At 55.3% G+C, this 20,116-nt stretch overlaps 1 protein-coding gene across 7 annotated transcripts in view; it reads left to right on the forward strand.

Moving 5' to 3' along the window:
• DAB2IP (DAB2 interacting protein) overlaps nt 1-20,116 on the forward strand; it is a 183,784-nt gene that overhangs the window by 46,182 nt on the left and 117,486 nt on the right. For 4 of the 7 annotated variants that reach the window (XM_081067319.1, XM_081067323.1, XM_081067322.1 and 1 more), the window contains exon 1: nt 14,837-15,068. The exons of 1 other annotated variant lie outside the window; for it this stretch is intronic. In XM_081067319.1, the coding sequence (XP_080923445.1) occupies nt 14,945-15,068 (124 nt within the window). In that variant the 5' untranslated portion in view covers nt 14,837-14,944. Of the gene's footprint in view, nt 1-14,836; nt 15,069-20,116 lie in introns of those variants that run through there. 2 more of the 7 variants (XM_081067316.1, XM_081067317.1) reach the window with 1 other exon arrangement.

The raw sequence follows: 20,116 nt of genomic DNA on the forward strand, positions 1-20,116 counted from the left end.
ACTCTGTAAGGTTCCTTTCCTCATGTGAGACACACGGTGGTAGGAACACCTTCAGGGCAGGGTTATTGTGAGTGAGAAATGAGACGACGCATTTAAAGCTCAGCACAGTGCCTGGCACAGAATAAGGGGTAGACCCTGCAGAGCTATGGCTGTTTCATCACCAGTAATAAAACAGACAGACCTGGGGACCGATCAGACGGAAAGGGCTGCAGGGAGAAGAAAAGCCACGTCTGAGGTTTCAGATCTCAGAGGCGTGCTCAGAGAGAGTGGCATCAGGAGCTCCTCTTGTTTTCCAAGTCTCAGAGCAGGAAATGTCTAGACCAGTGTCCTGCTGTGAGCCTGGAACCCTTGCTGAGCAGAAATGCCCTGGGCAAGGTTGGGGGCGAGGGAGGAAGGCAGGGTCTTTAAACATGGGCTCTGCTCACACTGGAACTGAGCCTTGGGGTCCTGGAATTTCATTTGTACTTTTCCACACTCACCCTGGTCCCTGACTGGGGCTCCTACACCTCATGTGGCTTTCCTCCCTTCCAGGTCAAGGGATTCCAGCTTTAATTCTGCTGAGTGATCGCACTGCTCTGGGCAGTGGGAGCCCACTGACGCCAGAGAATAAATTTGCCGTGTTTTGTAGAGCATGTGGAAGCATATTTGGGGGGTTTAATCTTCTTAATAAATCGTTCTCAGATTGTACACTATTAAACCCCTGGAAAATTCATGAGCACGCTGGGAATAGAGACCTCATCGGGAAGGTTTGACACGAACAACACAATAACGCAGCTTCTAAATTGGGTCAGGGAAGCCTCGGAGGCCCAGAGAGAGGATATTCCCGCTAGCTCAGCCCTCCCCAGGCCTATAAATTAATCATGCACACAAAGGGGCCTTGTCCTCTCTTTCAGAGCCTGGGGTGGCGTCTGTGCCCACTGACCCACCCCCACTCCCACCTCTGCTGCAAACAGAGAGCCTGGTGAGGCTTTTCAGCTTCTGTGCTTTGTAATTCCTGTGTCTCCAAAGCAAGGTGGGTGTACATTTCAGCAAGAGAGATGTAGGTTAGATAGGGAGAAGAACTTCCTGGCGGACCGTGGGGTGGCGTGAAATCCCGGAATGGGCTGTTTAGGGAACTCGAGGAGACTCTTTTCTTCAGGGCTTGTAAGACCTGGCATGCTGTATCCCTCTTTGGCACTCTCAGGCCACTGCCCCGTGACAATGACCAGAACAGACATTGCCCCAGGGTATGGTCTCAGGAACCAGCTTGGAAAGTGCCTCTTTCTGGGCCATCTTGGGGGATTTATCACCTGCCTGGCTGAAGAGGCCCAACTAATTAGACACAGGGCCAGTGTCCTCTAAGCCCAAACCCTCATCTAACCACTTGGCATTTGGAAAAGGGAAGTCAAGTTAAATCTCTCCGTGGTTCTCAGGCTGCTTCTAATCCTCAGTGTGTTCCCTACCAGCCCTGACACTCTCTGCCTGGTGGAATCCTACCCAAAGGCCTGGCCTCGATGCCACCTCCTCTGTGAAGCCTTCCTTGATGTCCCATTGCCCAGTTACTCGCTTCCTTATGCTTCCTCTGCCTTGGCCCTTGTTGGTGGGTTCCTGTGGGAGTTCATGTGTCCCACCAGACTGTCAGCTCCCTGAGGATGGGACTGTGTCGGAGGCCCCAGGGGCCCACGCAGTGTCCCTCCCATGACTGAGCCAGTACTTGTATGGGTTTTCAAATGTCAGATCCTGGGAAGTGTCTCCCATGCACTTTAGTGTGGGAGCTGAATGGCTTGGCTTCCCAGTGCCATCTCTGGGCATCCTGGGCTCTTGAACCATCAGTAGAGTAGGCACAGGAGATGAGAACAGGAGGGGGCACAAGAGGCAGTTCCCGGCTTTCTACAGCGGCTCTGTCTTTACTCACTCAATTCCGACATTTCACAAGTCTTTATTCTTTTTTTTCCTGAGCCTGGTTAAAGCCTTCCGATTCCGCAGGTCTTTGGGGGGAGGTGAAATGGTCCCCAAAGTGTACACAGGAGTCCCCCCACTCCTGAGATGCTGTAGTTCTAGGAATCCCATCCTAGCTTAAGCCTGGGCAGCTGCTGCTTCTGTGAGCAGTTTGGAAGGGGTGACGTGTAGGTCTGAGGCTGAGTGGGCAGTTGGGGTGAAATTCATCGCCACCAGAGAAAGGAAGAGGTGCTGGTTGCTGGGGGCTAGGGGAGAACTTTCTCTGGAAAGAGCAATTCTGGGAGGTGTTACTGGGTAGCCCGCTTAGTCCATCAGAGAAGAGAATGAGTCCTGGTGGTCCAGGCTCAGGGGCGGGCCTGGAAAGGAAGTAGTTAGTGGAACAGGAGAAGGCAGTGGACAGCCCAGTTGGTCTGTTGGGGAGAGTCCTTTCTGGGGCTACCTCTGGGCCCCAGGTCCGGCCCCCAGCCCCAGCTAGGCTGGGAAGAAGCTGTTCCCTCAGCCTCACCCCCACCCCCACCATATGGGCTGGGTTGGTTGTGCCTCAGAGGTACCTTCATGCCCCTGGCCAGGCCTTTAGGGCCCCAGGTGTGTCAGTGTCTCTCTCTCTCTCTCTCTCTCTCTCTCTCTCTCTCTCTCTCTCTCTCTCTCTCTCTCTCTCTGTCGGGGCAGTTGGTGGTGGGTGACTGGTGTGGAGTGCTGGCCTTGGTGTGGAGATGGCTGGACATGGGCAGTAAATGCCACTGGAGGTCAGCAGGTGGAGAAAGAGAGCCAGCAGACCTGTGGGGTCAAGGAGGCCTTTGGGCCACTCATTGGATGGCAGTAATTCAGTGCCTACAAATAATTCCAGATGCAGCCCAGCACTTCAGCATTCTCCAAGCTCTTTCAAACCCACAAACTGCCTTCAGTCTCTGATAGCCCAGCAGAAAGCAGGTTCCATCCTTATTTGACCATGGGGAACATCCAATTCTAGAGCAAACTTGTGAAAAGCCTCAGCTAGCTGGCGGTAGGACCAGTTGGAGCCCCCTCTCTCTGGCCATAGGTTCGGCGTGGCCTCCTGCAGACTTGCTTGGACATGGAGTAAGGAAGAATTGGCTTAGCTGTCCGGATGCCCTGCCCTCATGCAGGGCAGGAGGCCGCCTGGGAGGAAGTTTAGGATGTGGGAGAACAGATACAGTGGAGGAGAGAGAAGCCCTGATGGGGATGGTGGTGATGGTAGGGCATCAACAGGACTTCCTGTGAGGGTACTTTAAGCTAGGCCTTGGGAAGGAAAGGACGCATAAAAGCAGAGAGAATGGGCACAGGGCTCGAGGCTGTCTCAACACACGGCACTTGTGAGTGAAGACAAGACAGTAGGAAGTGTATCTAGGCCCAGCCAACTTGCAAAGCCTTGACGACCCAGCCTGAGCAACCCTGCAGGGCCAGCACTCTGAGCGGGAGGGTCCCATTTGAAGCAGCCAGCTGGGGAGGACCCTGAGTGCATTCTGGGGCCCAGAGGTCATTTGGGGGCAAACCGTGTCTGCACCAGCCCCCTGGCTGTACCCCACAAGTCACCTCTCCCCTCCTAGCCCTGGCCCGCTCTGTCCTCTTTCTCCTGGCCAGCCCACTTTAATTCTCCTTTTAGCCTAAAGAAGAGAGAAACTTGCTTCTTAAGATGGCAAAGTAGTTGACAAGAGGCAAACAAAGAAAGGAAGAGAGGTGGTTGCCACAGAAACTAGAAAGTAGGAGCAGAAACTTTCAGGAGCAGGAGGGGAGGAAAGCAGACCTATGGCTGACGGCTGAGGGGAAGGGGGCGCCCTGCCCCGGGCTGGCCTAGAATACCCCTCAGCCCAGCACCCCCAGCCAGGAAGAGCAGAAGGGCTGCCTGGTTGTTCCTGAGCCTCGGGGTGAGGTGCCTGGTACCAGAGTGAGGTAAGCAGCTTGTGGTCTGAGGAGGAGCCCATGTCTTCTGCCCAGGTCCCTGCAAGGTTTGGAGCGGCTGGTTACTCTTCACAGGGAGCTGGCCAGGGGTTTTTGTTCCCTGCAGGTCTTTGCATGATGTCTCATTAACACACAATAATGACATAGCCCAGGAATGGAGAGTTTACAAAGCAGCTTCCCACGTGTTGCCTCATGCAAGTCCTGTGATAGTCCTGGGAGGACAGAGTAGGGAGATTAGGCCCAGAGAGGTTAAGGGTCCTTGCCTCAGGTCACACAGCTGAGGGCTACCAAGGGTGGGATTGCAATCCCTGGGCTGTCAGACCCTAAAGCCCTGAGGTCTCCCGGATTCCCTGCCGCTTTCTGTTTTTGAGTGGGTAGCTCTGCCTGGAGCTATGTGCTCCCTGTATCCTCTAGACCTTGCACATCCCTCACTCCAGTAGAACGTCCTTTGGGGCACTGCTCTTTGCTTCCTGTACAACTCTAGGGAAGTCGCTTCTCTTTGAGTCTGATTTCCCCATCTGTAAAATGGGCACAACAGTACCTTCTGCCTCTAAAAGGTGGCTGTGAGGATGCACTAAGACAGTTCAAGTCAAGCACTAGGCACATAGCCTGGCACAGAGGGACACCCTCAGAAATCTCCTCCATCACATTGGGGTAAGAGGGGCTGGGATGCAACCTCCCTGTATTGCAGAAGTTTCCTCATCTGTGAAATGGGTCTAATGATTTCCTGCCTTGCTGGGGGAGTTGGAGAGGTACATCAAGATGATGGCTGTGGAGCCTCTGGAAAGCATTGGTGCTGGATAGGGAAGCATCATTCTCCAGGCTTAAAACTGGCCGCCAGGGCCCCAGTGGGCACCAGACATCTTAGCCTACATTCTCTCCACCAGACTTCCCTGCCAGAGAGAAGGGGTGGGGGGGTAAAGGAGTTGGGCCCCTGCCCAGACAGCCCTGAGTGTGAGGTTCGGACCTGCTCAAGGTTTGGCTCTGAAAGGGGCCCTCAGAATCCCGTGTAGCCTTATGGGCCTGCTCCTGAATTAGAGCCAAGCCTAAGATTTCTCCAGGGAGAGTCCCAGGGAGCCAAATGTATTATTAAATGGCAGAAAGGCAGCACGCTGCATGTGAAAGATAATGGGGGAAATTTATTAGATGGACTATAAATCACAGAATGAAAAGCACTGGAACCTGTGGGGAGGAAAATTAATAAGTCCTGAGCTGTGACTTGTTTGGGATGGGGGTGGAGGACATTGGCCCCATTTTGCTGTGAGCCCTGGAGCTTCAAGATGCACAGAGGCCCAGAGGTCTCCAGCACGTGTGCCGTGCTTTTCTACAAATACAACTGTGATGCCTCCATTCTCCTTCTGATTGGTAGCAGCCATTTGGAGGCCCTGGTATGGGCACTAGGGTTATGCTGGTGAGCAGACAGGTCCCAACCCTCGGGGGAGCAGTGTGCCAAGAGAGACAGATGTGCGATGAGTCATCAGAAAATAGATATCAATGCACAATGCGATGGGTTCCCTGGAGGAAAGGTGCAGGGAGCATGGAGAAAATGATGCGGAAGGCCATTGGGGGTGGGATGGGGGGTGGAGCAGTGAATTTGGAGCGGGAAGGAGGGTGGTTTCTTGGGAAAGGAAGAGTGAGTGGGAGTAGGCCAGATGGCTCAGGAGAGCTAGAACTTGGGGCAGAGATGAACCAGTGTCCAAAGACCAGTGGGGCCAGGGTGGCTAGGACAGAGGGCTGTTTGTAAAATGCTCATGCTGGGTGCCTTGTGGAAAATAGACTCAGGAGTCAAGAAAAGATTTGGGGGGACCAGTTAGGGGCTGTGGGAGTCCCCAAAGTTTGTGACCTGGATTTGGGTGATGACAGCGGAGATGGAGAGAAGTGGATAGACTCTATTGCTAGAATTTGGAGCTAGCAATAATCCATTCTCAGAGGGGACTCAGAGTCTAGAAAGCATGCCCCATGTCCTGTGTTCTAGGGATGGGAAAAGTAGGAGCAAAGACATGAGGAAAAGAAGCGGTGGGGTGCTGGGGACCAGGGTGGCTGAGGAAGGGTAGGTGTAGGGAGTGGGAAGACCTGAGGTTGGGGAGGAGGCTGGGGCAGCACCCACTGACCAACACCCCGGGGCTGGGACTGGAAGCCAAGGCCGGGACTTATTGTTACAGGACATCTTTTCACAAATGGCTCTATCTTCTTGGCACCTGAAAAGGGGCCGGCAGGTGAATTACCTGGGGACAGGTGACGGGAGACCATTTGTGGCAGCACAGGGCCACCATCAGGACCCAGGCTGTATGAGGTCGAGTCCTGTCTCAGCTACAGTCACCTTTCTGTGCCTATAAAATGGGGGAGTAACAATGTCTACCTTAAGGTTTTTATAAGGACTCACTGAGTTAACATTGCCTGGCAGACAGTAGGCACTGTATTGGGGTTAGTGTGTCCTGTGTGACCTGGGGCAAGGCTCTCCCCTCTGGGTCTTTATTTCTCCGGGCTGGTCTGTGCAAACACTTTGGGTGAAGGTTCTCTAGTTTCTACTGTGCTGGCAGTGTCCAGCTCCTGATAGGCGGTGGCCAGAGTGCAGCACCAAGCTGGCAGTGTCGCCTCAGATGGGACTGTGTCCCTCCCAGGCCTGTAAGGTGACACTAGGCCTATCAGGGGTGTAAAGGGATATTTTAATCAGCCCAGGACCTGGTGAGGTCAGAGGGCACAGGGACCAAGACAAAGGGGACCAGTCAGGGCTGCTGCCCAGCCTGAGCTGACCCGCTGGGCCCCAGAATCTAGACTGCATTTGGGGAGCCTGGGGAGGGAGGGGAAGCTGAGAGCTTCACTGTGGAATGGGACCTGGGCAAACTGGTTGTTTCTGTCCATTCTGAGCCTAGTGTGTCCATCTGTACTGTGAGGCTTGGAATCCTTGCCTCCCACAGGGTGCTGAGAAAGGGGACAGGCTACAGTTTGTAAAAAGGCTTGGGACCTGTCAGGGGCTGGGGTCCCAGAAGTCTTTATACAGAACCAGGGGGCCCTGACAGAGAGCAATAGGTGGACCAGTGAGGTCAGTGTGGGCCCACCCCCTGTTAGTTAAAATGCAGATTCCTGGGTTCCTCCCCAGGTGGGCTAACCCAGACTCTCCCTGGTGGGCCTGGGCTTCTGCCTTTTAACATGCTCCTCAGGGGACGAAAGTGCCTTACAGTCTGATAACTCAGGTTCTGGGCCGTCCCCTTTGTGTCAGTGGGAACAAGGGCCCTGAGGGGGAATGGATAGCTTGCCCAAGTCACTCAGCTGACTGGGACCCTGTGTCATGCTGCCCTGGGACCCCCGGGGGTGGGCATAGCCAGGCTACTGCTCCCCACGGCGGCCACAGGGCCAGGAGGGACTCTGTTCTAGGGCTCCATAGCCGGCAGGGGGCAGCAGGAGCCAGCACCTCCTGAGGGCTCCAGGTGACTGGGCCTGAGCCTGGCAGGGCCTGGGGAGAGCCCGCCTCTGGGTCTGTGTGCACGGAGACCTGTGTAAGTGCGCTGGGTGTGAGGGAGGGGGCACCAGGAGGGCACAGGGAGCACGAGGTCAGAGAAAGTAGGTGCAGAAAATTCTGAAGCCACCTTGTAGCTTCCTGGGCAGAGGCTACAGGGGGAAAGGAGAGGACCACATCAGAGGGGCTGTGTAGAGGCCTCTGTGACCCAGGCTGCTTCCCCAGGGCGCTCAGTGGCACTACGATCAACCCAAGGCCCCCACCCATGTCCTCTGGGCTTTCTAATAAAAGTCAGCCAGAAGTCAGTCCCCTAAACCCTAACTAGGGCATTTAAGCCTGGAGGGATGTTGGGGTGGGGCTGAAGTCACCCCCATCTCCCCTATCGGCTCTGCCTGGAACAGCTTCGTCCGCTGCCATAAATTGAGGAAGGACCCAGGGTGTGTCTGAGTGATATTGGGCACGTCCCAAACCTTCTGAGCCCTGGGTTGAGGGTGGGATGACCACTACATCTCTAAAGGCCTTCTGTAACTCCTAGTTGTGGGAAGGTAGCTTCACCTTCAGACTTTCTGAGGACAGGGGCCAGTTCTGTAGTGAGCTCCCGGTCATCAAAAGTATGTCAGACAAGACTCAGTGAATATTGCTTCCTCTTAGGCCTTTGCCTGTGGTCCTGGACCATCCCGCTCTGTTAATTATTATTATTATTTAAATTTTTACTGGGGAATATCGGGGAACAGTGTGGTTTTCCAGAACCCATCAGCTCCATGTCAAGTCATTTCTTCAGTCTAGTTGTGGAGTGTGCAGCTCACTGGCCCATGTGGGAATTCAACCAGCGACCTTGGTGTTATGAGCTCTGCGCTCTAACCACTGCGACAACCAGCTGCCCACTGGCGGCTCAGCTCCAAGCTCAAGCCGTTGCTTTCTCCATGGTGCATGTGGGAATCGAACTGGCGATCTTGGTGTTATGAGCACTGCGCTCTAACCACTGAGCAACCGCCCGCCCCTCTGTTAATTATTAATCACCAGGAGAGCCCCACCTGGGGAGAGGGGCAAGTCCCCAGCCCCGGGGAGAGTTGGGCTGCTGATTTCCAGGATGACCTTGTGCTTGTTTTTGTTGGCCCCAAACTTTCAGCTACTTCCTGTATGAGTAGGCACAGAAATTCTAGGGCCCCAGCCCTTCCTCCTACCCCTGGTGGAATTTCCAGACAAAATGCTATTCCTAGGGTGGGGGCAGGGCCAGCATTGTTCTCACTGTCCAAAGGAGTTGAGGGGTGACAAGCTGCACAAGCTACATTTAACCCTAACCCACATAGCCTTAGAACGCCAGCTATGGTCTGGCTGGGATCTTCAGGAAAGGCCAGCAAGTGTGAGAACCAAGGCTCTGGCGTAGACTGCTCCTCCTCTAACACTTGCTGTGGCTCACGTTTTTGTTCTGAACTGGACACAGAGGCTTTGAGTATCAGTGCCCAAGGGTTCTGAAAGACCACCCAGGCCAACCCCATTTTACAAGAGGGGAAGCTGGGGCTGTGAACAGAAGGGGACTTGCTCAAAGGTACATGGCAAAGCAAAGGCATTCATTCACCCATTCATTTATTCTGTGCCAACATAGTGTCAGGACTTACAAGTTGGCCTCCTGACCAGCCCCAGGCTGCAGCTTGAAAGTCAACTTTGCAGCCTGCTGTCCACATGTCACATGGAGGAAAGCCCAGGCCCAGAGAGGTGAAGTCACCTGTCCTAGGTCCCACAGCTGCTCTTCTTGAAAAAAGAATGGGGACTTTGAGCCCAGCTCACTTTAGTCATCAAATGGTTATCGAGCACTGTTGTGTGCACTGGGGATATGGCTATGACAGGATTAACAACTATGCTATTCAACCTTCCACAACCTCACAAGCATAAGTATTATCATGCCTATTCTATAGTTGAGGAAACAGAGGCACAGAGAGGTGAAGGCACTAATCTGGGGTCACACAGCCAAGAAGTGCTTGTTCCTCACTCCCAATCCCACACTTTCAGCTCCCTTCCTAGGAGCTGGCTACTGGGTCTGTTCATCTGCCGTCCTCAGTGGGATCTGCCGGGATTGAATGAGTCTCATCCCCCGGGAACTCAGGCCAGTGCCAGCCATGAAATAGTTCACAGATGACCAGGCATGCCTGCCTAGGAAGGGAGGGCATTCTGTGACCTCACGTTGCGACCATATGCCACCCCCTCTGGTGGCCCAGTGGGTATGGAGCTCTCTGGGTCCCTCAACTGGAAGGAGAGGAAGAAGCCTGGAGACCCCGAGTCTCAGCCCCAGGCCTGGGCTGGAGAAGGAGGGCTGTAGGTCCACCTGGAGCTTGGCAGCATTTCTGGGTCAGGGCAGGGAGAGGAAGTACATGAAGAGAGTGGCTCCAGGCCTGGCCATCTGGGCTGAAATGCCGGCTGCTAGGGTGGGGGTGTGGAAGAGGGGGGAGGGCTAGGGCCTAAAAACTGGATACCAGCCTCCCCCAACTACAATAGGATTGGAGCCCTGAGCTTCGGGGGCAGCTGGCCTGGAGTGGAAGCCCAGGGCACCTATGGGCAGAATGCATCAGGCATTCTGGAGTGGTGATCCAGGTAATTGAGGGGGAAAGCTGGTCTTGGCAGCTCTGTTTGGGACAAACCCCCAGCCGCCATGTGTGACCTCAGTTGCCTGAGTTGCAAGTCACTCCCTCCCCTGGTCTTCCTTCCCATCTGCAAGGAGTGATGCTACTTTATGCTGGTTGGGAGAGGCAATCAGATGTCATTCAATTCGTTGGGGGCTTTAGAGGGGGAAGTCCCAGGGAGCAGCGGAGGTGGTGGACAATTGGCTGGCTTCGAGATCTTGAGTGGGACTTCACAGGACTTCTCTGCATCTTCTACCCCATGGTGCAAGTCCCCCAGTCCAGCCTCCCCCATCTCCTGAAGGTCCTGCTGGTCTAGCCTTGTTCCCGGATGAACAGTGGACGCAGGAAGCTGTCATTGCCTGCCAGATGGGCCACCTCCTGGGGCAGAGACCCATGACCGTAACCATGAGTGATACTGCAACACCCCCACTCACACCCCTGCCTAGGGCTGCGGTGACTCTGAGGTTGAGACCTGTCTGGAAGGCCCCAGGCGGATGTGTACAGAGCTGCCTGCCTGGGGACTTCTGGTCACCACTGCCCACCCTTGTCCCGACAGGAAACCTGACAGGTCTGAGTCCTCCAGATACCCATTGTGTCAGGCCTGGTGTGGGTTCCAGTGTTTCCCCTGTCAGGATTCCCATTCCTCCTCACCTCCTCCTGTTCACCTCCTCCTCCTGTTGTCAAAACTGGCTTTTAAGGAAAGTTCCAGGCTTTTGCCCCTCCTTCATCTCTGCATTAAGTCCTGTTCAGCCTTAAGACTTTGTCTTGCCAGCCCATTTGGGTTCAAATCCTGACTCCTAGTACGAGCTGTGTGACCTTAGGGAACTTACGTACCCTCTCTGTGCCTCCAATATTTTCTGTAAAATGAAGGTGATAACCATCTGCCTCATAGGAATGTTGTGAAATTAAATGAGAGAATGTGCATAGAATGCTGCAGACAGGGTCTGACACACAGTACATTCTGAACAGTTTATTAGTATTAAATCTCAGACAAAGCTTCCCAGGCCAAACTTGTAACCTTCCTATGTTGGAAGTCTTAAACTTCTGGGGTCCCCTCCAGGTGTGAGCATCTCTCCTCCTTGGAGGGAGTTTCATGGTAGATAACTGGTCCTTGTTGCTCTTGTTTTCCTCCTGCACAAAATGGCCCCTCAGGAAAGGCCAGGCCCTTTGGCTTTGTGCTCTGTTGAAGAAATGGGTGATCTCTCCTACGACTAGAAGAAAAACTGTCCTTTACGGGCAATTTAAGGCTTTTCGAGGGTAATACTGACATAGGCTACTTTTGCTCCTTCCTCAGTGACTGGAAACCTAACACCCCCAGTAAGATGGGAAACTGCACTGGGCTGGCCGCCTCCCCTGCATCGGGGGCCCCAGGGCCTGGTCTATGGTGTACCTGGACTTCCAGCCCCGTCTTAGGCCACCTACCACTTCTTTGCCAGCAGGGTATAATTCTCAGGACACCCAGATACTGATGGTTCTCTGCCCAAGGGAAATTCTGTAGGTCCATCCTCCCTCATCTTCTGTGTCCTCATTATTCAAACCAATTGATGGGGTGTGGCAAGGGTAGGGGTGTCTCTCACTGGGGCTCAGACTTCTTTAATGGGGTGATGTTTTTGCTGAGTCCTGAGGGATAAGGAGGAGTTGACCTGATGGGTGCAGAAAGGAGAGCGTCATGGTAGCCGTACCTGACCAACAGGGCAAAGGGAGGTGGGAATGAGCATGGAGCTTTTGGAGGCTGAAGAGCAGACAGATCAGGTTGGGTGGAGTGGGTGGAGTTCAAGGGGAGGTGATTGCTCTGTGACCCAGCTGGGTCCTTTTCTTCAATACTGTGGGAGTATACCTTTGGGGGCTTTTGAGGGTTGGTGAAGGTGGTGGTTGGAGTTGGCTCAGATCTGATTTAGCCAGCAGAGTTCCAGGCCTCACTCAGACCCACTGAATCAAAAGTCTTGGAGGAACCTCAGAAACATGCACTTTTAATGAGCTGCAAGTGATTTGGAGACTCAAGGGCATGGAGGCTGCTGCTTTGACCCCCACCTAAAGCAGCGTGTGGGGGAGGTGGAAACGGCCCATTCCGGAGCCCCTCTGGAGGCAAGAAGGAGGTGAGAGAACAAGACCACTGACAGACTATCAGCCCTAGGGGGCCCAGCTCACGGTTCAGCAGGGCCTAGGAGGGGGTCTGTCCAGGAAGTGGTGTGGGGGGGAGCATTCTCAGGTGTCCCTCCTCCAGTCTAGGCAGTCTCCGGAAGGGGGACTGCTTCTGTTTAAAGGGAGGAGGCCACAGGGATAGTGGGAGGGGTGGATGGCTTGTTCTGCAGCACGATTGATTCCAGATGCTCCTCTGGGTGTGCAGGGAGCAGCCTTTGTCTGCCTGCTCGCCCTGGGGGTCCTGAGCCAGGAGGAGGGGCAGGGAGCCCAGGCCCCCTTTCTACTACCTCCTGCCCTGCCACCCGCTCCCTTCTGACTCAGTACATCAGCTGATACCTACCCAGAACCCATCTGAGACCTGTGGAGATTCCAGCCTGGGTGGTTGGCAAAGCCCACACTATCCCAAGACCTGGAATGCAGAAACTTCTTCCTTTTCATTAGCCGACCCTTCTCTTACCACAAGGCAGATAGGTTGGCGGTCCATAGCTTCTTTTTGTAAGGAGGGAAACTGAGGCACAGGGAAGGACTTGCGAAATCCAAGTATAAGCAGAGAGGCCATGCCAGGCTTTCAAAGCCCATCTGTATTTACAGATGAAATCCTGAGTTCCTGGCTACTTCCCCCACCTCCCTCCACACACACACCTAAATCTGCTTGTTGCAGGGTGCCCCCCCCTCCCCCAGTCATCCCAGCCACTGCTGGCAGGAAGCCTCTTATCCCCTCAAGGAAGGTTAGAACCTGGCTGAGTAGGGGATTCCTGCTTTTAGAAGGAAACTGGTCCAGACGAACTCCAGGCCCTGGGAAGAGGACTGTTGCCCCCACCCTGAGCTAGACTTCCTGGGAGTCTTCCGCTCATCCACTCCCCAACACCGGTGGGCCTGGAGTGGAGGTTATTCATTCCTAGCAGTGCCAAGGGTGGGTAGGTGGCTGTGGGAGACCCACCTGAGAGGGGAAGCTCAGGGTTGGGGAGGAACACGCATGCTATGAAGATTCACAGCTTGCCTCTGGACTGAGGGTCTGGGTCCAGCTCTTCCCAGGGGCCTCTGCACTTGTAAAAGATGCTCCTTGCCAATGTCTGCCATGGAGAATGAGCCAGAGCAATCCTTAACCCAAAGGGGGCTATGGGGTCCTTACAGGCCTTGGGCTTTCCATCTTCCCAAGGGATTGGCCAGTACTCTGGGGAAAGGGGCCAGAGTTGCTGATAGCTTTGGACAACCCAGACTGGGTTTGGAGGAGCAATACTCCTCCTGCCCCTCCCCCCTGGTCCTGGGAAGGCGCCTGGCTTCCAGCTGTGATCCAAGCTCCTCCTGACCTGGGGGCCCTCCCCCTGGCTGAGGGAGCAAGGGAGGGGGCTTCCTTTGTGAGGTGCAAAACCCGGCCTGGATTCCTGCCCACACTGCCCCGCCCCCTCTAGGCCCCACCTTTTCGGGTGTTTTGGAGGACATCCAGATTGTCTCAGGCACGCTCGTATGACTCTCCACAAAGACACCCCTAAAACCGCGTTGGGAATCCGACGCTAAGACCACTTGCTTCAGTTACTTTGCCTCCAGCCGAGGCAAGTCAGACCTCCCTGTCAGGGCCTCAGTTTCCCCTTCTGTACTTGAGGGGATGGAGCTCAGGCAGGTGGTTGTCTGAATAATTTAAAAGATAAATGGTGCTGCGGGGGCAAGGGAGAGTAAAAAGAGAGAGACCACCAAAGGCCAGGATGGTCAGGGAAGGCTAGAGGAGGTGGGCCCTAGGGGGATGGACTCTGGCCAGGCTGGGGGAAGAAGGTGGGAGGGCAGTCTCTGCTGGGAGTGACACGTAGGGGAGTAGTAGGGGAGGCTGAAGAGTGGTTTGGTTGGAAGCAGATCGTCGGAGTCTCAAACACCGAGGAAGGTTGTTTGGACTTGTTGCTTTTGGACTCTGGGGAGCCATAGAAGGTTCTTGAGCTGCGGAGTGAGTGGAGCTAGAGTTTCAGCAGGGTGCAGAAGAGGGAGTTAGGTGTCTCCCTTCTCCCAGCCTCAGTTCTGCTCAGCCTGCGGGCCGGCCAGAGCTGCTGTGCGTGCCCGTGGCATCTGTGGGGTCTTATTTGGGGAAGGTCTAGATCCAAGGGGGCAAATGTTTAGATTTGGCAAAACCTCGCTGGATACACAGGAGTTCATTATGTGCTCTCTACTTTTTGTGTGTTTGAAGTACGCACCATGATATGTGTATCACACGGGACATTTTGTAAAAAATGTGAAGCCTAGGCAAGTGTCCCGCGTGAAAGGAAGTCTTTCTAACCTGGTTGGGGCAGGGGCCAGCGGAACAGTGTATTTGCCGGTCGATTCTCATCCCTGAGCGCTAGTGGCAGAATCGGGCCCCACGGCGTCAGCCTCATTCGGACCCTGATTGCCGGCGACCGGCTCCGGAATCCAGTGTCCGCCTGGCCGCCTCGCCTGCGCCCCGCCCAGTTCCGGGGAGCGCACACCTGCGGGTCGTGCACTATCTGTGTCCGCCGGCGGGATGGGCGCCCCGTGTGCCCCGAGGTTGGGCATCACCGCTCAGGCGCGGCCGTGGAGACGGTGACTCTCCCGGGGGCTTGCCTGGGGTCCCGGGGCACTCCGGGCTGCCTCGCCCCTCGGACTCCAGGCCAGGATTTCTCCCGCACTGACTTTTCGGGGCGGGTGCCAGCCGGGCCCCGGTCCCCGGCCCCCGCGGCGGGGCCGGCTGCTCCTGGGAGGGCGGGGGCAGGGGGAGGAGTTTGAGCGACTTTGTGGGGCAGCCTCGGCCTCGGCGGCGGCCGCACCAGCGCTCTGGAGAACGCAGGGACGCCCGCCGGGCCAGCCGGAGCGGGCGATGGGGCCCGTGTGAGCGCGCCCAGGCCCGGCCCGGTGCCCGGCGGGCGGCAGCATGTCCGCGGGCGGCAGCGCCAGGAAGAGCACCGGCAGGCCCTCCTACTACTACCGGCTGCTGCGGCGGCCCCGGCTGCAGCGACAGAGGAGCCGCTCCCGCAGCCGGACCCGGCCCTCCAGGGGTAGGCGCCACCCCGACCCCTGACCCCCCAGGCCCCGCCTACCGCTGCTGCACCACCTGATGCCCTGGGATGCCAGGGACCCTGGATTCTTTTTTTTTACCCGGGACCCCCTCAGCCGCCCCTTGTAGTTGCCCGTTACTGTGTCTGCTTGATCCCCATTACCCCAGCTTCTCCTTCATCTTCCACCTTCGTGGGGGAAACTGAGACTCTAGTATGATCCCTTATGCCACGGGTAGAGAAAAGGGGAGATTACAGTCCAGGATTCTCTTTCTTCCACCTCTGAGATTCCACTTCCTGCTCAACTCAGCCTCAGTTTGCTCAGCAGCTGGGCCATAAAGCATTCCTGAGTGGATCTGGGCCCTGCCGCACCTTGCCTTCTCGCCCCGGCCTCTCAGCGTAGCCCCCCGCCCCCACCTCCTCAGGGACTCAGCAGGTTCCTGCACCTCTTGGGTCGAGGGACACTTGGGTGGACTTCAGGGAGCCCAGTCCCTGGGATCTTGGGCTTCAAAGGAGCCGCAGCTTTTAAGGACCTGTGTGGGACCACTCCCAGTGGGTGGGCACCACCTCCTCTGAAAAGAGTTTCTCTCAAGCCCTGGAGGCCGGCCTGAGAGGAGGGGGAGGTTTGAGCAGCGTTTTCTTTTTCCAGTAACTGGATCCTCAGCTGGAAACGGGTGTGATCCAGGGGGCTGCTTTCTGGGCCGGATGGTGGTGGGGGGTGTACTTCCTTCTATGGCTGGATGGGAGGGAGGGAGGCCCCCTGGAAGGAGGCGGCCTTTGAAGAGGCCCTGGAATTGGGGGGGAGTCCCAGGCAAAGGCTCTGGCGCACTGTGGTGCCCTTGGCAGGAGGGAGGAGGGGGTTGGTAGTATCCAGCAGGGACCTGGGCCGACTTTACACCATCAGGTTGTCTTAGGAATGGGGAAGGCTGGCCTGGTGCCTGATCAGAGAGGGGTTTGAGCAAATCTGTGCTTGGAATCTGGCAGACCTAGGGTTGAATCCCCACCTTCCAGACGCTGGTTGTGTGCCCTGGGCCCTGCAGTGCTGCCCCTGAACCTCAGTTTTCTCGTCAGTGTGAGCATAAATGAACTTTACTCATCAGTCAAGTTCATTTGCTTTCCCGTTCCCCCCCATAGGGGAGACTTTTCCCACGGTCAGGGATGAGCAACATTGCACAGGCTTCCTCAGGAAGTAGGGAGTTCCTGAAGTAATGAGTTCCCCATGCATGGAAGGGTTCAAGCTGAGGCTGGGAGTGTGCCTAGGTGTTTGCTGGGAGTTCAGTCTTCAAGGGTCTCTCAGGGCCTGTGATCCATCTCCTACTCTTGCCTTTCTCGAAGTGGCCTCTGGCTAGTCTCTTCCCCAGTCTTGGCCTGGGAAACTGGAGATCTGGGTTCAAGCACTGTGACTTTGGGCAAGTCACTTCCCTTTTCTGAGTCTCAGTTTCTTGAACTGTAAAAAGGGGCTAGCAGTATGTGGAGGATTCCATGAAGAAACAGGGTCATGCTGTGAGAATTGGGAGTTGTATAAATGCCCAGTAATGCTCAGGCCACCGAGAGTCCTCCTCCTGCATCCACCCTGCCCCTGCTAAGTGCCCTGCATGACCTTCTCCTTCACTCGGTTCTGTTCCTGACCACAGGGACACGGAAAGGACTGGAAGTCTCCCTTCTGCTCAGCTGACTGGGCCAGAGACAATCTATGTGTCTGGGTGTCACCTGAGCCCCAGCTCCCAGGCCCTGACTGTGCGGGAGCCCCTGTTTTGTGTCCTAGACTTGAAGGAACTCAGCCTGCAGGGAGTGGGGAGGAGACTGTTGCTGAACAGAAGTGACATCTGGGGAAATCAGGGAGAGCTTCACGGAGGAGGTGACATTTGAATTTAGTCTCACAAGATGGATAGGATTTCCCTCTGCAGAGAGTGGTTAAGTCAGATCTGGGTTGGAGCTCCAGCTCTACACAAAACTATCCTTTGGCCAGTTATCTCTTCAAGCCTCAGTGGTCTCATCTGGTAAATGGGGGCAGTGATGACAATGATGGGGGAAGTGGTTGTTGAAGTAATCAGGGTGAATACATGTGCTGCCTGAGACATAGGCCACAGTTGAGTATGAACTATTGTCCTTACCCTGGATGGAAGGAACAGCCTGTGCAAAGACAGGGATGAAGACAATGTCTTGGGTGTTGTAGACAGAGTTCATCCTAGGATGAGGAAAGGGTGTGGGGTGGGGAATGGGAAATAGGGAATAGCTGGGAATGGAGTGTGATGGAGTCATGGCGGGGAGGCAGGTAAGAGCTGCCTGGCCGGGTAAGAGGTGGATGCTAGGGTAGGGGGCAGCAGGAGCAGCCACTGACTTTTCCTCCACTATAGCCGCAGTTCCTGACTCAGCCCCCAGGACCACCCTTCCTGAGGGCAGCACCCCCACCCAGGAGGTAACTCATGCTGGGAGAGTGACCCCATAGCCTTGAGCCTGTCGCTTCTGACCTCAGGCCTTAGTTTCCCTCTCTGCATGGGGGCTTGGTCCCATGGTGGTGACATCAGATCCCAGAGGAGGGGGTGGTACCCAGCACCACAGCCCATTCAGACCCTTACTGCACATCCACTCTGGCCTCCGCCACTATCAAGGAAGAACAATGACCGAGAACTTGGGACATTGTGGGGGAGGTGTTTGTTCAGAAACAGGAAAGTGTAGGAAAGAGTTGGCTGGAGGCAGGGACCAGCTGGGGAGAGGGTTGTGGCCAGGCTGCCCCCTCCGAGGAAGATTCCTGCCCACGCTCCCACTGCCCTTCTGGAGTGGTGGGTGGGGACTCACTGTGGACTTGAGAGCAGGACTTGTCCCTGGCAGTCCTGGCAGTCCTCCTAGTTTGACTAGAGGGGGCACTAAGCAGGGCTCTTCCCTTTTCTGGGCCCCAATTTCCCCATCTGCTGTTGACAGTGTCCAGAGGCAGAGTGAAAAAAGTGACCCTTGGATGGCAGGGGTCATCTGGCCATTTCACAATGCTTTGTGATCATAAGTCCTCTTGAAGGCTGGGCATGGCCCATGGAGTTGAGGGGGTCCTGTCCCCAGTAGGGTGCCTTCTCATCTACCCACACCAACGTCAAGAAAAGCTTTGTCTGTCTGTCTGATCTATCTGTCCCCCAGGGCTGCTGGGGGAAATGCAACATTTCCTCTCACTCTGGATAAAACCTGGCCCATTCATTCAGCAAGTAAACATGTCTTGAGAACCTACTATGTGCTGGGCTCCAACCTAGGTACTGGGGGCACCTGGGGATGAATGGTACATGCTCCCATCCTTCACCAAGCCCCCAGTCTGCTGGAGAGGCTGGCTTGTTGAGGTGCCCTGGGGCACAGAGCACTTTTTGGGGAATAGAGCAATGGTTAGTGGAAGATAGGGGCTCAACTCCCATTTCAGCCATGATCTGGTTGTGACTCTGGGCACATCCCAGGGCCTCAGTTTCCCCATCTGTCAAGCAGGGGTAATTGGGAGACCTCTTGGAATGTCCAGACCCACACTCATAGAAAGTTTTAATTCTCTTCATGCTTCACCTGAGTGTTTCCAGGGGTCCATCCTGCTGGGGTGCTGGGGCCTTGGCGATATCTTCTCCTGAGCCAGCCAGTTCCTCCTTTGCACCCATACCTGACCCTGTGCCTTGGCTTCTGTGTGCTCCCCTCCCCTCCACCGGGCCTCTTTCCTTTCAGGATCTGCTGGAGTCTGTGGGGGTTTTAGGAGGGGGTTCCCAGGAACGCCCTGGCACACTCAGGAATGCAGGCAGCAGCTTGGACCCTGTGGGCTGGACCAGCCTGAGAACAGCTCTGAGGATGGGGGCTAGTTGTGTCTTTTACCCCCTCCCCCAGTCTTTAAATGTCCCCCCAAGGGCCCAAGGCCTGGCTCGTTACCCCCAACTTAGATGTGCCTCTGAAATTGTACATATACTCTTTTCTGCCTTCTCGCTTCCTCTCTTCCTGCTGAGACACCATCCCTCCTTTGGAGCTTGACCCCAGCTTCTCCAGACCTTTCTCACTCTTACATACCTTAGGGACTGGAAGCTCACTCCCTATTATGGCGTGTAATGAAAGTAAAAAATGCTCAGTGCCTGACAGTGAGCTTAACTCTACTTGCCTTCTCTCATTTAATGCTCGCAACGACATCGTGAGATGAATACTGGTATTATCCTCATTTTAGAGGTGAGGAACTATGTTCCAGAGAGCGGGAGCCCTGTCCAAGATCACACAGCTCAGAAACAGTGGAGCCCAGCCTGCCCGACTCCAGATCCTGAGTTTGTAAATGCACCGCCTTGCTATCCCGGGGGCAGGCACATCTTTCTTGGGTTAGACCTTGGCTTAGATGAGGCCACGTCCTTCTCCTATCTGATTTGCACAGTCAGCGACTCTGACTGTGGTCAGAACCAAGTGTTCTTGACCATCTTCCGTAATCCTGGCCATAACTCAGGAGGGAGGCAGGGGAATGGCCCTGTTGGCATCGCTGGGGTTTAGTCCTCGTGCGTGGCTTCCTGCTTGGGCTGACTCAGGTGATTTCCCAGTCTCTTCCCACATCCTCACCCCTGTATCCTGCTCTCAGTCATGTCTGCCAGCTATGTCCATTCCCTGGGCAGCTCTCAGGTCTTATGGCCTCAGTCCTGTTTCTCCACCAAGTCCCTTTGTGCTGAGGGCTCCGCAGCCCCTGGTATGAAGTCCCTGGAGAAGGGCAGCCAGCCTGAGATACCTCTTCCCAGAGATATCTAGGTCCCAGAGGGAGGCCAGAGGCCCTAGTTTATCTGCTGGAATGTCGGTCTCTTGGCCTTTGTGTTTCTGGCCCATCCTCATCACCTTTAATAATAAGGGAGATCATGGCTTCCTTTTACCTCGCTGAACGTGTGCCAGGCCCTGGGCCAAAAGCTCCACCTGTTATTACATATCTCATTTTACCTCTCCAACCCTCCTAAGAGGTAGGGGTCTTTATCATCACTTCCCTTTGCCAGGTGAGGAAACCGAGCTCAGGGTGGTGAAGTGAGTGGCTGTAAAGCAAGGTTTGAACTGAGGCTGGTAGACTCCAAAGCTGACAC

The sequence above is a fragment of the Rhinolophus hipposideros genome (genome assembly GCF_964194185.1).
Source record: "Rhinolophus hipposideros genome assembly, chromosome: 11".
Lineage (NCBI taxonomy): Eukaryota > Metazoa > Chordata > Mammalia > Chiroptera > Rhinolophidae > Rhinolophus > Rhinolophus hipposideros.